Raw genomic sequence first — 19,093 nt, 5'->3', positions numbered from 1 at the left:
CACAGACCCTCCGAGCTGTGAAGTCACCTCGGTCACCTGGAAGGTGAATCTAAAGGACCCCCGTCTCCCCAGTATGTGTCTCTGAGATGTCAGAGAATCTGCGTTTGTTCCTTTGGCACCTCTCTCTGTACCGAGCTGCGCCCTGGGTGGGAGGCCAAGAGTCAGTGGGCATGTGCTCTGGTACCCGCACCCAGGCTTCCCAGGCGCCGAGGGGGCCGTCTTTGGGCAGGCAGAGCTCACGGGCGGGGGTTTGTTCCTGTTGCTAACATCCTCCTTTAGGTACCAAGGCAGAGCTTCCTAAAGTGAGGGGGTGTGGCTCAGGCTGGGATGGGCTGCTGCTCTGGAGCCTGGAACTAAATGAAACAAACCCCTTCCTGGGTTCTAGGCATTCTGCTAGGTTGCTTTCATGCATATTCCCACATTTTCTAGCAAAAACAAACAACAACAACAACAAAGGAATCTCTTGAAGAGGTTCCTGGTTTACTCCCGGTCATCCAGCAGAGCCGAGCGCTAACCCCCATCGCGCAGCTCAAGGTCAGCGGTCGGTCCACGACCTCTGGGCTCCCCAAAAGGCTGAGGATTGCTGCCGGGACAGACGACAAGTATTTTTGGAAACACATTGTGGGTCCTAAGGACTATAATAAATTCTGTAATTCTGGAACTATATGCTGGAAAACACAACTTATTTTCAAACGGAAAATGATTGTGTTGTGTATGAAACAACAGGGTCCCATTTTTAAATTGCAGATCTCAGCTTCTTCTTTCCCAGACTGCACTGCCTCACCCACCTATTCTGCGCAGAGCAGCTCCCATCAGCCTCCAGCCCCTACTGTGGCGTAATCCAAACCCAGCCCCTGGCATCTCACCGAGGGTCACGGGGCTGTGTGCTCAGCAAATGTTTACAGCGCTCTGCTGGGAACGTTGTTCCAGGTCACACTAACAGGGCAGATCACTGGCAGCCTGCGGCCAGGTCTGGTCCACCCAGGGGTCGAGTGAGCATTTTGTTCTCAGGTTGGGGGAGGGGTAACTGAGGAAAACTCACCTGGTGTCCATTGCTACGATGTTTTTCCTGCTTTGTGGACCCCATCCCTGCTTGTGGCCAGTAACTTCATTTCACACTTAGGCATATTTTAAAGACTTGGACCTTCGATTGTTCTGCTCAGCCTTCTGGGACCTGTCCAACTTCTGGCTACCAAATGTCAAAAGATGGAAGAAAGGATGAGATTAATGGTAGACTAGGAAGAGGGTAGGAACGCCAGTTGGCATTAGGGTGGACCACTGTTGGTAACAATAATACTTCACATGTATTACATGCTTTCTCTGTGTCTCATGCTATGTTATTATTTTGTTCAATACTCAATTTTCTTTTTTTTTTTAATTTTATTTTTCCTTTTTCTCCCCAAAGCTCCCTGGTACATAGTTGTGTATTTTTAGTTGTGGGTCCTTCTAGTTGTGGCACATGGGACGCCACCTCAGCATGGCCTGAGGAGCAGTGCCATGTCCACGCCCAGGACCTGAACTGGCAAAACTCTGGGCCGCTGAAGTGGAGCGCGAGAACTTAACCACTCAGCCGCGGGCCCGGCCCCTCAGTTCTCATTTTACTAACAAGGAAACCGAGGCTCAGAGGTGTTAAGTAACTTGTCCAAGGTTGCCTGTCCAGTACATGTTAGAGCTGAAACCCCCCATGTCTCTCCATCTATTTCACAAGACAAGGCCCCTAGTGCGCAGGTGTAATGACTGTTCTTACAGGGTCCGGAAGTGGAAGATGGATGGGCTCTGTCCCAGCGCTCTCTGAAGTAAATATAATTCTACTTCCTCCTCTGCTCCTGAAGCTTTTCTCTTCTCATAGCCCCTTTAGTCACAAGACCAGAGTTTAGACTATATTTTACCCAGCTAGCTCTCGGAACCACATAAATCCTGGCTGTTTTCATGGAAAAATAAAGTTTATGAGAGAACAGAAAAAGCACAGTTTACTGTCTTTTCCCACACAAATATCAGATGCACAAAGTCAGCTATAAATAAGAGAGGATTTTTTTTCAACGTTGTGAGTCCCCAGGCCATTCTCAGGAGATCTGGTCTCGGAGCCAGGTAAAGGTAAGGCCCCCTCACCAAAGTGGGAGGGGCTCCGTCGCTGTTATTTTGGAATCAAAGCCTCGGAGTGCATATGTGTCTGGGAAGGTTGAATGAGTAAAGTCAGCTCTTCAAATAGATACCATTTACTGGAATTACTCATGAAACATTTCACAACAATGGATGAACCTACAGAAGCTAAGTAATCAAAATCAAGGCAGAATCCTGGAACAGACAATGGGCATTAAGGGAAAAATGGGTGAAATCCAAATAAAGTCTAGAGTTTAGCTAATAGCAATGTGTCAGTGTTGGTTCTTAGTTTTGACAAATGTACCGATAGTAATGTAGGCTGACATTAGTGGGGGCTGGAACTGGGCGGGTAGGGGTGTATGGGAATTCTCTGTACTGGCTTTGCAAGTGTTCTATAAATCTAAAATTACATCAGAGTAAAAACCACCAACACCAGTGAACTAATATTTATTCTCCCAGTATTAACGAAGGGGGCCTGCAACGCTTAAATTTCTTTCAAGTGAGATAAAACTTGCTTCTGTCTGGCGGTTGAACCTTGGTGTCAATAAAGGTACTGAGAATGGAGGTTTGCGCTTTCTTTAAAGAGACAAGAACAAACGCAGAGCCTTTTAGCGATCTGGGTCAATGCCAAGAGAAAAGGGGAGACATGCGGTATGTTTGCATTTTCCAAACATATCTTTTCCTTTTGTTTTGTGCCCTTTTAGGCTCTGTTTAATTTACTGGGCAAATGAACTGCAGGGTTTTGCAGCAGCCAAAGGAGTATTCAATTTCTTCGAACTGTAATACACACAAATGAATTCAGGAAGTGTTGCAACTCTTCTCCAGAAAGGGGTGGGCAACCACAGGATTGAAGGAAACATCCGTCCACACGACCGGGGAGGATTTCCTGCCCACATGCTCCCAGCCTCAATGTTACTTGAACGTTTCATAAACGTCCTCCTAGAAAAACATATTCATAAAATTAAAAGGACTAGGGTCACTGGTGCCAGCAAACCAAACGACTGTCATCCATTTCTAGAGGGCCGTGGAGCCCTGTGCACCAGATTCATTTCTTAGTTGTGACAAGCGTCCCATGGTCGTAGAAAATGACAGCATTAGGGGAAACTGGAATTGGGTGAGGGGCGTACACAGCACTTTCTGCAAGATTAAGATGCAACTTTGATTCCATTAGGGAAACAACGATATTATATAGACCTTTGCTCTTCACTCTTTCCTGTATCATTTAAGAGTTTTTCGTTTTCCCTTGGGAGATTATAGAAGTTGTCTTAGAATTTGTGCTTTCCTTTTCCATTTCCACTGATGTTCAGAACAATGAGCAATGTAGTAATTTCTTGCTGGACTCTGCCTCTTGGTTACAGCACGGGCGTCTCCGAAATATGATGCCAAGCAAAGGCGTGGGACACATGAGTCTTTAACGAGTGTCAAAAGCATGGTGTCAGGGAGCCAGAATTCCTGAATGCTTTTCCCATTCTTCTCCTGAACCATTTTTAAATCTGTTTGGTCAATAAACAGGGGGATACAAAGATGAGTCAGATGCAGTGCTTGCCTTCAAGGTGCTTACAGACTAATAGAGAGATACAGGCAGGTGAACTTGTACTGGCAACTGTCACAAGTGTTTTGCTGGAAGTCTGGAGGACAGCATGGGAACAAAGCGGGTGCAGAGTGGGGTGATGTGTGGCACAAGGTTAGAGCAGTGGCTCTCAACCGGGAGACATCTGGGCTCCCAGGGGACATCTGGCAATGTCTGCAAATAATTTTGGTTGTCATAACTTGGGGGCGGGTGGGTAATGGGCTACTGGCATCTAGATGGTAGAGACCTGAGATACTAATAAAATCCTGCAATGCACAGGACAGCCTCCACAACAAAGAACTGCCCAGCCCCAAATATCGATAACGCTGAGGTTGAGAAACGGTGGCTCAAACAGAAAGATGAACGGGGGTTTTCCAGGCAAACTCAGGGGAAAAGGACATTTCAGAGAAATGGTAGGATTGAAGTATGGGGCAGCCAGATAAGCTAGAAAAGTAATCTACAGTCTTAAGCTGATTGTTTTGTCCCTTTGAACCTCAATTTTCCCAGCCACAAAATAGTGATGCTGTAATGCTAAATGACTCATCTCTTTTCCTGGCATCAGAAAAAAGTGGCACTGATTAAAATTATGTCGCTGGGACCCACCTACTTCTAGTTGCCCTACGCAAGCATACTTGTTCCTCAGAGGTGCCGGGAGCCCAATCATGAGAAAAACAAAGACAGTGTTTGGGAAATCTGACTTAGGGTAACATGGTGGGTAAAGTGCCTGTGAAAGTGAGGACTCCATGGTGTGGTGTGTAACAAGAACCCAGCCACCACGGTATTTATATTTCTCACTTAACTTGGGATCTGGAAGTGGGCAGGCTAGGACTACACTGGGGCTAAATGGCCATCAGGAACCCAGACTCCTTCTGTCTTTCCCCTCTGACATCCTAAGCATGTGGCTTCCTTCCTCATGCTTGCAAGATGGCTGCTGAACCTTCTCAACCTTTCGAACTTTCATCAACATTCCAGGCAAGAAGGGGTTAGGGGAGAAAGGGCAACAGACAAAAGGCGAAATGCATCCCAGTTGAGTCTTTTCCATTAAGAAACTTTCCTGGAATCCTCTCTGACCAGAACTTCCACTTATCCCTTGGCCTGAACTGCATTACACAGCTATCTATAACTCCAAAAGAAGCTGGAAGCTGAGTGTTTTCAGCTGGGCACTCGACAAAATTAATTTTTTTTTAATAAGGAAGAAAAGTAGAATAGATGCTGTGTAGTAACTAGAAATATTGCCTTAGTGCCTTAAAATGAGCACAATTCCAGGCTTTTGGAATGAGTCCAAGATAGACCAACCTTATGTTGAATTCTGCTTTCAAGAAAACGGTATTGTGTAGCTATCTTCCAGGGTAATTTAAAAGATGTTCTGTCTTTTAAAGCATATTGCAGACAACCTGACAGTTCAATAATCATTTAAAAAATATTACTAGATGTCTAATATGTACTCGACACTGTACTAAACACAGAAGACCAGAGAACTATAGCGCGTGTTTCTGTTTTTAATGAGCTTGTTGAAATCCAGTTGGGAAAAACATACAACACAAACAAATGAAAAGCTGAGTGACAATGAAAGAGTTAAATGACAATCTGAAATAGCCATAGAAGGAAGCAGGACGTTGTTGGTGGGAACGTAAAATGATAAAACCACTTTGGAAAACTGGCAGTTTTTGAACATACACCCACCACATGATCCCGCAATTTCTCTGGTAGGTATTTACCCAAGAGAGATGAAAATACAAAAATGTCTTTCACGTAAAGATCAGTACACAAATGCTCGCAGCAGCTTTACCCACAAAAGCCCAAACTCGGAAATAATACCATTTCTAAACCTAAAACAGAATGGTTAATCTCACTCTTCAAGAGTAAAATGGAATCAAATTTCGTGAATGTTTCTTTTTTCAAAAAAGTATGTTTTCTTGATTGGGAGGAAAATCCTCTATTAGACCCAACTTGTTAATTGTGCTATTTCAATCTTTTTTTCCTGCTCCATCTGCTGATTCCGGGAGAGGTGTGTTCGTCTCCCACTGTGATAGTGGATCTTGTGGATCTGTCATTTTCACCATTTATTTTCAGTTTTTGTTTCATACATTTTAAAGTATGCTACTGTGTTTATAAAGATTTATGACTGGTAACTTGTACCTTTAATCAACAGGTAACACCCTTCTTTGTCCTTGTTAATGCCTCTGCCTTAAATTCTATGTTGTCTGCTATTAATGTTGCTACATGTGCTTTTTTTCTGCAAACATTTGCCTGATAAGCCATTTTCCATTCTTATGCTGTTTTGTTTTATGTGTGTCTCCCGTAAACAGCGTGTGGCTGGATTTTGGATTTTTCACTCAACCAGAGTCTCTCTCTTTTACAAAGAGAATATAATCCATTTATGTTTATTTTTGATTTTTTATATATTTGGACTTCTTCCTACCATGTTATTTCATGTTTCCTACTTGCTCTGTTTCTTGTGCTTTCTTCTTTTCTTATATTTTCTGAAATGACTGTTTATTGTTCTCTGTGTGTCTCTCTTACTCTCCTTCTCACTCTTGTTCTCTCTTTCTCTCTCCTAATGTTTTGGTTCTATTCTTCTACTACAATGGACTTGAAACTTTTTTGTTCACATGTTCCATAAAATAATTTAGTAAAACTATATACTCCACACAAGTTTTAAACTTGACATCTAAAATTTCTCATCATAAGCTTAAATAGTTGCAAAGGATGTCATTTCTAGTGCAACTGGGAGTATTGGCATTTTAAAATAAAACTTTTTCCTCAAAAAATTAAGAATAGAACTACCATATGAGGGGCCAACCCAGTGGCACAGTGGTTAAGTTCGCATGTTCCACTTTGGCGGCCTTGGGTTTGCCAGTTTGGATCTTGGGTGCAGACCTAGGCACCACTTGTTAAGCCATGCTGTGGCAGGCATCTCACATATAAAGTGCAGAAGGTGGGCACGGAGGTTAGCTCAGGGCCAGTCTTCCTCAGCAAAAAAGAGGAGGATTGGTAGCAGATGTTAGCTAAGGGCTAATCTTCCTCAAAGAAAAAAAAAAAAGAAATATCATATGATCCAGCTATTCCACTGCTGGGTATTTATCCAAAGAACATGGAAACATGAATGTGTAAAGATACATGAACCTCAATGTTCGCTGCAGCATTATTCACCATAGCCAAAGTTGGAAGCAACCTAGGTGCCCATCAAGGGACGAATGGATAAAGAAGATGCGGTATATATACACAATGGAATGCTAGTTGGCCACAAGAAATGATGAAATCTGGCCGTTTGTGACAACATGGACGGACCTTGAGGGTATTATGCTAAGCAAAATAAGCCAGAGGGAGAAAGTCAAATACCGTATGATCTCACTCATAAGTAGAAGATAAAAACAACAACAAACAAGCACATAGCAACAGAGATTGGGTTGGTGGTTAGCAGGGGGAAGGGGGAAGAGGGGAAGGCGATGGGGGTGGTTAGGCACATGTGTGTGGGGATGGATGGTAATTAGTCTTTGGGTGGTGAACATGATGTCATCTACACAGAAATCGAAATATAATGATGTACCCCTGAAATTTATATAATGTTATAAACCAATGTTACCACAATAAAAAATAAGTAAATAAAAAGCAAAAATAAATTACAAAAAACTTTTGTATCATTCTTTTAAATTTATTCAATGGAATCTAAATACCATAGTGATTTGCTATCCGTCATCATACATTTTTAAATACGAGCCGAGGATTTGGCCAAGAATGGTTGGCTGGGATGGGGGTTGGCACGTTCTGGGACTGAGGATTCAAGTAGTCATTGCTAATAGATTGGTCACATATATTTGCATTCATGAGAATTTAGAAAATAAATATGTTGAAGTTAATGGGAACTTGTTTTCTTGTTGTCAGAGAACGGAGTTAAAATTATGAAATGAGAGAAGGTTAGAATAACCCTTAGGAGTCGGATTGGAATTGGAGTTATTGGTGTGTGCTCATGAATTTTTAATACATATAGACAGGTTGATATGAAAACAGGGATAGAGGTATATACATCTATCTACTTCTACATCTTTCTATCTGTGTGGATATATACACACATACACATAAATATATTTTCTCGTTCTGTCTGCTGAGAGAATGTAGAAGCAATGATATCCTAATAGCAATGGGCACATCTAGTGCCCAGATCTTTGTACTAAATATCATTCTCCACTAAAAGGAACCAGAGCTCCTTGGAGGAATGGCTGATTCCAGGGCTTGGCCTGGGAAAGAACAGATGAATCTGGAATATCTTGTTATACCAGAAAATAAGGATGTGCTCAAAGAATGATTGGGGCATGTCAGAAAGGACACATGCCAAAAAGAAGCTCCCAGGGCTGGCCGGGTGGTGGAGTGCTTAAGTTTGTGTGCTCCCCTTCAGTGGCCTGGGGTTTGCAGGTTCAGATCCTGGGTGCGAACCTACACACTGCTCATCAAGCAATGTTGTGGCGGTATCCCACATACAAAAATAGAGGAAGATTGGCACAGATGTTAGCTCAGGCCAATCTTCCTCACAAAAAAAAAAAGAGAGAGACAGAGAAGAAGCTCCTATACATGCTACAATATGGATAACCTTGAAGACGTTGTGTTAAGTGAAATAAGTCAGACGCAAAAGGAAAAATACTGTGTGATCCCACTTATATCATGTACCTAGAGTAGGCAAATTCACAGAGACAGAAAGTAGAATAGAGCTAACTAAGGGCTAGGAGGATGGGGGAGTGGAGAATTATTGTTTAATGGGTACAGAGTTTCTGTCTGGGATGATGAAAAAGTTCTGGAGACGGATAGTGGCGATGGCTGTAGAACAATGTGAATACACTTAGTGCCACTTAATTGTACACCTAAAATTGTACATTATAACCTAAAAATGGTTACAATGGTACATATTATGTTATGTATATTTTACCACAATAAAAAAAGGAGGGGGCTCTCATTGGCCAAGTCGGAGACAGCTTGAGAATCAAAATAAATAATGTAGTCACAGATTTTTAACCCACTGAGTAACACAGGACTCTAGGAGTTGATACCGACGTAAACAAATAAGTAAGAAGGGAAAGTTCCACCATACCATAGAATTCCAAATAATAAATACAGAAGGAATGAGGGAACTGGAAATCACTAATTGGAAATCATTATAGTAACAATTAATTTAGGCAGGAATCACCAGTGGATCCTAAGACTGGTGGGTGAAAGTCTAATGAGGAACAAGACAGGTAGATATCTCAAAATACCTTTCTACAAAATACTTATGATTAATAAGTATCACACAATAATTAACTTCACCTTGGAGAAACCTGGCAGACGCCGTCTTAACCAACTGGTAAAAGTTCACATCACTAGTCTGAGACAGACCAACATCGTGTGCCTCCTGAGGGGCATTGAGAAAAACCAGCATCACCTCTGTGGTTTTCCTGACTGAAACGCATAAATCATGAGGGAACATCGGATCCATCCAGACTGAGGGACAGTCTACAAAGTAATTGACCTGTACGTTTCAAAAATGTCAAGGTCAGAAAAGACTGAGGAACTGTTCCCAATGGAAGGACGCGAAAGAAACGTGATAGTCACCATAGGCAGTGCTTGATCTTGGACCAGATTCTGGACAATAAAGGACATTATTGGAACAATCAGTGAAGTTTGAATGGACTTTGGGGATTAGATAGTGATACTGTATCTGCATATATGCTAATTTTCAGATTTTGATGTTTGTATTGCAGTTACGAGGAGAATGTTCCCTGGTTTTAGGAAAAACACACTGAAGTATTTAGGAGCAATGGAGCATCACAGATGCAACTTATTCATAAATGGTTCAGAAAACAATTGTGACCATATACATGATGTGTACACATATATTCACACGTCTACATACATCCACAGACAGACAGACAGACAGACAGACATTGATAAGGCAAACACAGCAGAAAGTTAATTGGGGAGTCTGAGGGAGGAGTCTGAGTAAAGAGTAAGCTGGAACTCTGTACTATTCTTGCATCTTTTCTGTAAGTTTGAAATTATATCAAAATCAAAAATCAAAAAAATATACCAACAAGCTCTTTATTGCAAACAAGAAAATTTACCTCATTTCTTTTCTTTTCTTTTTTTTTTTAAGATTAGCCCTGAGCTAACATCTGCCAATCCTCTTCTTTTTGCTGAGGAAGATTGGCCCTGAGCTAACATCTGTGCCCATCTTCCTCTACTTTATATGTGTGACACCTGCCACAGCATGGCTTGACAAGCGGTGCATAGATCTGTGCCTGGGATCCAAACCAGAGAACCCCAGGCCGCGAAAGTGGAGTGCATGAACTTAACCACTGCACCACCAGGCCAGCCCCTCTCTTTCTCTTTTAAGTTATATTTCCATTCTACTTTATCTACAGACTTTTATCTCAATGTAATATAATTTAATGCTGAAAAGTCTATTATTGATTAGCTAATATGCCACCTTGCAAAAAAAGTATATACATTTAAGTATTTAAAAACTTTCTTCTTACCATAAAAATTATTCTACATGGAGCTATCATAACAACTAAAATCATACAAATTTTACAAAGTTTATCAGAACAACATACATTTCAAGTTTTGATAAATGATTATTAAACATAGAGAGTAAAACAATGTTGGAAATGTAGCTTTAGATTCATCTATCATATATCAAGTACTTGGATTAGTAATACTTATTGCTGGCATGAGACAGGATTTGGCATTAATTTATTCCTTTATTTTTTTCATTAAAAAAAAATGTAAGTGCCGGGCCAGCCTGGTGCCATAGTGGTTAAGTTTGCACAGTCCACTTTGGTGACTTGGGATTCATGGATTCGGATCCTTGGCACGGACCTACACACTGCTCATCAAGCCAAGCTGTGGCGGCATCCCATATACAAAAACAAAAACAAAAAATAGAGGAAGATTGGCACAGATGTTAGCTCAGGGCCAATCTTCCTCACTAAAAAAAAAGAAAAAAAAGTGTAAGTGCCCCAAAACATCATTCACATAACTAAGTGGAAGGAAGGCATTTTGTCACAACGTCCTTCAATTGTTTGAACATCTTTTGAGCTAGCAGCCAAGCCACAGAGTGACCCATCATCAAAAATTATTGTATTGAACTCTCAGCTGACAACTCAATTTTGTCTTCCATCAATTTTACTGAAAACAAAGAATTAGAACTAATGGAGTTGGAAAGGGATTTGGTACTCAGTGATGAGGGTCATTTCCTTTCTCAATACCATCACCAGCAGCTAGACTGGTCTATTTGTCTGAAGACCAAGAGTTTTTTCCACCTCAGGGGAATGCACCTTGGGTAGATTAAGCATGGGTGAGAAGAGGGTCTCCCCTTGGCAGAGCGCAAGAATGGGGGACTGCGAAAAAGAGAGGTGGGAAAAAGAATCTGCTCCAGAGGCACCATTCTCAGGCACATGGATCTTGGAAAAGAGATTTATCCATGTAACACATGTGGCTTGGACAGTCTTTGTGTACTGTTAAGGGTACACGCACCTTAGTTCTAAAATCACTATTAACACACCTATTTATTCTAAAAGTGTCTAGGATTAATCATTATGCATACCTTTCCCCTGAATAAGGAAGGAAACTTGGCAGGCATTTATTTCCCTCCTTCTCTCTTTACCTGTGCCGTCTGCCACATTGGAATCACCTAGACTAGTGTTGTCCAATAGAAATATAATGCAAGCCACTTATGTAATTTAAATTCCCGGTATCTAATTAAAAAAAAGAAACAGGTAAAATTAATTAAAAAGTTTAACCAAAATATCAACCATACTACCCTGTCAATGTATCATCTATATAAAACGTGATCAATGAAATATTTTACATTCTTTTCTTCATATTGTCTTCAAATCCAGTGTGTATTCCACACTTGCAGAACATTTTAATTCAGACTAGCCACATTTCAAGTGTTCGATAGCCACACGTAGTTAGTGGCTACTGTATTAAACAGAGCAGTCCTTGAATTTTACTTTCAGGTTGTTAATTGGGGTTTGGTTTGCTTTGTACATTGACATTTATTTAGACTTGATGTGCTTCTCATCACTGTTTCTTACATTTCACAAAGACTAAGAACATTGTATTTCATATATTTTATCACTCTTATCACAAGTGCCTAGTAAGTGCTTGAAAATACTAATGGCATCTGATGCAATAATTATCAGAATAATCTTACAGAGAGGATATGAAACTATTCAAAGGTTTGGACTTGAGGGTTCAAGACTTCATGGATAGCAATCGGCAGTGGGTCAAATTACTGTTTTTGAACATGATTTTAAATGTTTATCAAAAAGATAAAAAGCCTTGAAAACAAAGCTGGGGGAGTCAATTTCAAATTCCATCTCTACTCAATTAACGAGACCAAAATGCAATCCATCGACCTTTTCTCCTCTGCCCCAGCAGCACGTGCTGTCTCCATATGGTTATTCATTTATACCCTGCTGGACTAATAGGGGCCTCATGCATTTTCTTTTTATGCTAAATGATTTAAATTTCTTTCAGTCTCACCGAGATTTCTTCCACAGTGCCAGATATTCTCTTGGCGTTCACAAATGTTAATACGTTAAATAAAAGGTTGCATGACAATTACAATGCACTTTTCTCAGAACGTCCTTCAGCTTTCCAAGTTCCTTTAACATAAATGTGTAATTCTCAACCAGTAGCCACTCCAAAGATTTCCCCCAAAAGGTCCCAGAGGCCAGGAGTGAGTCTCCCACCCCGGGAGATATTAGGACCCAGAAAGCTCAAGGCTGATGAGAGTTAAGAAGGAGGCCGGGCTTCTTTGTCCTGCAAAGTCTCTGACCGCCCCCACCTCCTTTCCAGTCCACAGAAATAGTGTGTGGGAAGGACGCCCCGAGCTGGGCCAGGTCAGTTTAGATTAACAGTCACTGATGTGGCTCTGCCAATTTGGAGGAAGAAAACGCGTTAGGGGACTCATGGTCCAGTCTTGGAAATAACAGAAACTGTGCCTCTTTAAAGGACCTGTATATCAAGAGATTTAATTGGTTTAGTTCCATCTTCCATCCTGTTCCCTCCCCACCAAAATATAACTGAAGAGCTAATGTGATTTAATAGTACCGATGAATTACCTAGAAACATTCTATCTTTTCATTTTTTGGGTATCTTCCAACCACCAGCTGGTGAGTTTTACTGATCTTTGCATCGTTAGAACCTAGAACAGCGCTAAACCCAGAGGAAGCAGTAACTACTTATTAAAGAAAGTACTGCTTTGTAATTCCAGGGAACTTAAGTTTTTGTAATTTGCTTTAAGAGAGTGAACATGCCTGCGTGGGGTGTTTTCTCCGTTTTAACATCTGTTTGTCTAAACTGCTCTCTGGCTGCGGGTTGGAGGTCCCTCTTTGGCAAGCGCGGGGCCCGGCATTGCTCAGCAATCGACCGGCAAGAGCCTCGAACTTTCCTGAGCTCGAGGGGGCTGAAGGTAAATCCCGGGACCCCCGATTTTACAAGTGAAATTTTCCTTTCTTGTCACTGAGAAAGAAAAAAAAAAGCAAGCAAGGAAGAAAAGTACGTTTATGCTATAAAGTTTAGAAATGCAAAAATATTGAATTACATCTGTTTCTTCCACTGGGAGCTAACACATCGTTTATTAAGACTTCACCAAGAGCTACACCTAGTTCTAAAAAGCGCGATCTCATTTACTAAAGATTTTTATTTCGCGGAATTTCACCGCAGGCTTCTTTCTAACCCAAGGCCCGATTCGCGCTCCCTCCCGACTTTCCGCTCCACTCGGAGCCCGAGGTGGCGCTGGAGACAAAATGCTGTCCGGCGGAGGTAAAAATCTGCTACTCTCGGTGAAAATTCGTCGGTCTGGAAACCGCTCGGTTTGGAATTAAACTCTGTCGTTCCGGGTGAAAATGCGTCAGTCTCGGGGGAAATCCGGGAGTTGAGGAAACTCCGAACCCAGCTCCAGACCCTTCCTCGCCAGGCCCGGGCCGCCCCCCCCTCCCCGTGGCCCCGCCTCCGCCCCGCGCTGGGGGTCGCCCACCGGTCGCCTTCTCAGAAAATGCCTGGGCCCCCCCTGCCGGGGACAGCAATCGCCACGCTGGACGACCTGGCCCCGCCCCTGCCGGGCCCGGCGGGCCAATGGGAGCCGAGATCGGCTGTGCGTCACGCGGCGCTGGCCAATCGCGGAGGGCCACGATTGTAGAAAGGCTGGGGGCGGAGGGGTCGGCCGGCAGGGCAGCGGCGGCTAGCACTCGCGTAGACAGTCTCTGGCCATGGTGGTGGTGGCAGCCGCGCAGAGCCCGGCCGTCGGGGGCCCCAAAGTGCTGCTTCTGTCCAGCAAGCCTGCCGCCGCCGCCGCCGCCGGATCCCCGGCCGGCCGGGCTCTGCCGCTCATGGTGCCGGGCCAGCAAGGCGCCAGCCCGGAGGAGGCGAGCGGGGGGCCGTCCCAGGCGCGCAAGAGACAGCGCCTCACGCACCTGAGCCCCGAGGAGAAGGCGCTGCGGAGGTGGGCGAGGGTCGAGGCGCGAACCCGGAGGGCGAGAGGCCGGGGTCTGGACCCGATCTGAAACCGGGCCAGGGGGCTGGGGTAACGCTCGGGCGCCCTCGGCCTGGCCGGTCCGGTGCCAGCGTGGCGCGGGGCGGGGCGGGGCAGGAAGCCTGGACTGACCGGATGCACCGCGCCGGGTGAAGTCCAGGGCTACCCAGGCCTTTTGTATTCCCTTCTCTTGTATCTCATTAGAGATGACCAGAGCTGGGTATGCGGGCACCTGGGTTCCAGGCCCCCTTGCTGTGTGCTCACAAAGCCATCGGTCAGCTCCTCCGAACTTGGGTGTAACACGGAGTCGATTAGTCTCTTCTTGGTTTGTCTACTGTTTTGGGGGCCACGGAGCTGAGATGACAGCTATTGAAAGGGCTGTGAGCTCTGTAAGGCTCACTAGTCAAACTCAATCTCTGCGTCCTTAAAGTGGTGTCTGCTTCGTGAGGTCGTGGGGGAGACTGAATGAGAAATGCTTAGGACTTAGTCCTCCGTAAATGTGAATTCTTTTATGATCCGTGTGCCTCTTGCGATTTATTAAGTGCCTCCTCCAGCAGACACGGGCCCAGCTACCGGGCACTGCCTAGGACCTCAGCACTGGGGCGAAAGGCATCAGCTGTCCCTTATTTGAGTTGAGTTTGGGGAGGGAGGGTTTCTGTCATAATGCTATGGCAGCTTCGTTAGATTTAATCAGTCCAGGTTGGACCCTGTTTGAGGAAATTGCAGTCAGGAAGCAGTGGGGGAGTTGAAAGGGGAGGAGAAAATTTCTTATGATGCAAGATGGATAATATTTGTGTCCAGCCCCCATGCTGTGGCCAGGGTGGGTGATGCAATAGGAGAGAGAATAAAGCAGGTCTTCAAGCTAGATTGACAGAAGGCAGTTATTTTTTTGTTGTTTCATTGAGAGGAGGAGTCTGAAGTATATTTTACGGTTAGTCTACCGTATCCTGTAAATTAAAATGAAAGCACCAGCTGGCTACGTTTTTAAATAAAGATATAAAGTTTGAGATGACTCAGTGTGGTATATCCTTTCTGTTTTCAGGAAACTGAAAAACAGAGTAGCAGCTCAGACTGCCAGAGACCGAAAAAAAGCTCGAATGAGTGAGCTGGAACAGCAAGTGGTAGATTTGGAAGAAGAGGTAAAAATACTTCAGGCCAAATTCTTATCTTTTATCCGTTGTGTATCTTCCTGTGGTGAATGTTCTGATATTTGCTGCTCATCGCAAGTTGTTTCAGCTCCTTTAGAATACAGTTGACTTTGTAATTAAAAGTTAAACTAATCTAAGTCGGGGTAGATAGGTAGTTGGTTAAGTGGTGAAGCTTGATGAGAGTGGAAGTGATTGACCCTTTAGCATTTGGTGCCAGATCTATCTCAAATTTGCTGAATTATGACATTACGACAAAGTCTATCGAGTTGGCACTATGAAATTAGTGAAAGCAGATAGGAAATCATTGCTTAAACTTGAGACGCTTCCTGGCCTGGCCAAAAGTCCACCAACTGTTCCCTTCCCCTTCTAGGGTCCACGTGTTACCTAATCTTAAATCGTTGTCAGTTATACATCTTGAATGCATCAGGATTATTTCTATGGTTCTTTTTTTTATACATTTTGATTTTATGCTCCATGACTGCCACTTTTCTTATTACCTGCCAGTTCAAGATAGGATTTATTTTTAATATCGTATCTAAATCAAAGCCACAAGTCACCCCTTGCTGAGGTCTGTCTTAGTAGTTGGAGGCATTGTCTTATTTGTGACCCCAAGAAATGGCACTTCTTAAATAGCTTATTTTTATGACCTTGACTTCTAATACCTACTGTGAACAACTCCATAAGCATAGAGTTTTCCAAAAGGTCAAGGAGAAGCAAAGGAAGCCAATTGCAGTGAAACTTCATCAAGTGGATTCTGAAGTGAAAGAATTAGATGTTTTAATAGCCTCTTATGAACTTTCTTTCAGAACCAAAAACTTCTGCTAGAAAATCAGCTTTTACGAGAGAAGACTCATGGCCTTGTAGTTGAGAACCAAGAGTTAAGACAGCGCCTGGGGATGGATGCTCTGGGTACTGAAGAGGAGGCTGAGACCAAGGTAAGTCACCTTTATTTGGTGCCCTATTTGAGAACTGGTTCTAAGTGACATGACATGACCGATTTCTTTAATGACACATTCATTTTTCAAGTATGCAGTGAATAGTACTAAGTCCTAATAATTAAAATAAGTTACATGGCTCTCTAAGAGCAAACCTTAACAAATGGCAACAGCCAACAGGATGTACCATGCCAGCATTAAGAAGCAGAATAAGGGGCCGGCCCTGTGGCTAAGTGGTTAAGTTCACGTGCTCTGCTGTGGCGGCCCAGGGTTTTGCTGGTTTGAATCCTGGGCGCTAGCCTGGCACCGCTCCTCAGGCCATGCTGAGGCAGTGTCTCACATAGCACAACCAGAAGGACCTACAACTAGAATATACAACTATGTACTGGGGAGCTTTGGGGAGAAGAAGAAGAAGAAAAAGATTGGCAACAGATGTTAGCTCAGGGCCAATCTTTAAAAAAAAAAAATTGGAAAAAGAATCAGAATAAGAGAGCCAGTCAAATCTGATGCTAAATGCTACTAAATTATAGTAGTTCTTTAATGAACATGAATGAGTAGAGAAAGGATTCATTGTGATAGTGACAGGTCTCTGACAGTAAGGTGACATATGGGTTTGAATCTATGGACTATGGCAAATTCAATGACAACGCTTAAGTGGTCTAAGATTGACAGTAGGGCAGTTCTACTCTATGAAGGTGACGTTCAGGACAAACAAAAATTACTATCCAAAAAGATTCTGGGTCTGTATTTCACTATAGAACTCTGTTACTTAGGAACATTATTGTTAATGAGAATATGATTGAGATATTATTTAAGAATATCGGTCCCGCCGCAGTCTTGCCTTGGGAAGGGAAAATGTTTCATTGCACAGAAAATCACAATGAAAAGTTAGTCTTGCCTCCCTTTTCTCCTCTCTTCTTGAGGAGGACTCAAGAAAATGGAAATAATAAAGGTAAGGGGAAGATTTCAGCTCTGAAGAATAGCTTGCTAGCTTTCTTGAAAGTCAGGCATCATAGCCGCCGGCACCATTTCCTCGGGGTCTCTCAGCTTTGGTTTTCCTTCTAGGGGAATGGAGCGAGGCCGGTGAGCGGGTCTGCTGAGTCCGCAGCACTCAGTCTACGTGCGCCTCTGCAGCAGGTGCAGGCCCAGTCGTCACCCCTCCAGAACCTCTCCCCATGGATTCTGACAGTGTGGACTCTTCAGACTCTGAGGTAGAGATTATTTAGATTTACTCAAATGCAGTATAACTAGTTAATTCCATGTTTGATGCCTAACATCCCTAACCAGATAGATGAGGGCAGGAGAAGTTAGTTTTGGTTGGGTTAGAGGTGAACATTGACTGCCTTACTGTTTCCAGGCGATTTAGGACATGGAGTAAAGTGTAGATAGATGGGTCTGGTGGGGCCCGGAGGTCATCCTGGAGCATAAGGATTAATTTTCATTATGGAACCTGGTACTTAAGTGTTCTAGGTAGATTCTCAGGTGCCTTCTCATAGTTGGACTCTGTTTAATTTTTTGCCTTTTGCAGTCTGATATCCTGTTGGGCATTCTGTTCAACTTGGACCCAGTCATGTTCTTCAGATGTCCTTCCCCAGAATCGACCAGCCTGGAGCAACTCCCAGAGGTCTACCCAGAAGGACCCAGTTCCTTACCAGCCTCCCCTTCTCCATCACTGGGGACGTCATCAGCCAAGCTGGAAGCCATTAATGAACTGATTCGTTTTGACCACGTATATACCAAACCCCTAGTCTTAGAGATACCCTCTGAGACAGAGAGCCAAGCTAATGTGGTAGTGAAAATTGAGGAAGCACCCTCCAGCCCCTCAGAGAAAGATCACCCTGAACTCACTGTCTCAGTGAAGGAAGAACTTGTGGAAGATGACTTCATTCCAGAGCTGGGTATCTCAGATCTGCTTTCATCCAGCCACTGCCTGAAGCCATCTTCCTGCCTACTGGATGCTTATAGTGACTGTAGATATGAGGGCTCTTCTTCCCCCTTCAGCGACATGTCCTCTCTGCTTGGTGCAGACCATTCTTGGGAGGACACTTTTGCCAATGAACTATTTCCCCAGCTGATTAGTGTCTAAGGAGCGATCGAGTACTGTTGCCCTTTTCCTTGACTAATACATTGCCTGGAAGATAGCAGAGAAGCCTGCCTGCTCCATTCAAAAAGCCAAAGTAGAGGGTGTACAGTCCGAGAGAATTCCTTGAAAGTATTTGTCTGTTCAAACCTCATTAGGTCACCCCAAGTATTGGTTTTTGACATTCAACAGTGCAAGGTACTCAGATATACTACTGTAATCGAGAATTAAAGCTTTTGAGGTTGTACCTTTATTTTAGGGCATTAGTTTGCCCTAAAATACTTATGTAAGGGTCACTGGACAAACGTCTCAGACATGGAATTTATGAATGGCCCTTCATCATTTCTTTCCCCTTCTCAGCTTCCCAGGCTTGCCTCCAATTTTAGGTCCTTTAGTTTGCTTCTGCAAGCAGAGAACACCTACCTGAGGGGGCTCCTTTTCCCTCATTTACAGTTCAAGTAAAGATCAAGAATCTTTTACAAAATTATAGAGATTTACTATGTAAATGCTTAATGGAATCTTTCCCTGCTAGTGTAACTTTTGGAAGGTGCTTTCTCCATTTATTTAAAACTACCCGTGCAATTAAAAAGTGCAATGCAGCGTCTTTGTTCTTTGATTCCTCCTTGGGCCTTAAGTCTTACTGTGCCTGCTCTAGGTGTCTCACTGTTTTCCATGGTAGTGACTTATCCAGCTGGAGTAAGCATGCCACTTTTTAGTGACTGACGGCACTTCCCCCTTAATTAGTAC

General features: G+C 43.4%; 1 protein-coding gene across 1 annotated transcript; it reads left to right on the top strand.

Moving 5' to 3' along the window:
* Positions 1–13,860: 13,860 nt before the first annotated feature.
* On the top strand, positions 13,861–18,946 carry XBP1 (X-box binding protein 1). Its single transcript, XM_014835487.3, is given in 6 exon segments — positions 13,861–14,153; positions 15,226–15,322; positions 16,138–16,266; positions 17,332–17,391; positions 17,394–17,477; positions 17,795–18,946. Coding segments are annotated over 6 exon segments (1,161 nt in total). The 5' UTR covers positions 13,861–13,920; the 3' UTR covers positions 18,353–18,946.
* Positions 18,947–19,093: the final 147 nt, after the last annotated feature.

This window comes from Equus asinus, chromosome 8 (assembly GCF_041296235.1).
Source record: "Equus asinus isolate D_3611 breed Donkey chromosome 8, EquAss-T2T_v2, whole genome shotgun sequence".
NCBI lineage: Eukaryota > Metazoa > Chordata > Mammalia > Perissodactyla > Equidae > Equus > Equus asinus.
The sequence above is the reverse complement of the archived record's forward strand: the minus strand, read 5'-3'. Positions and strand labels throughout refer to the sequence as shown.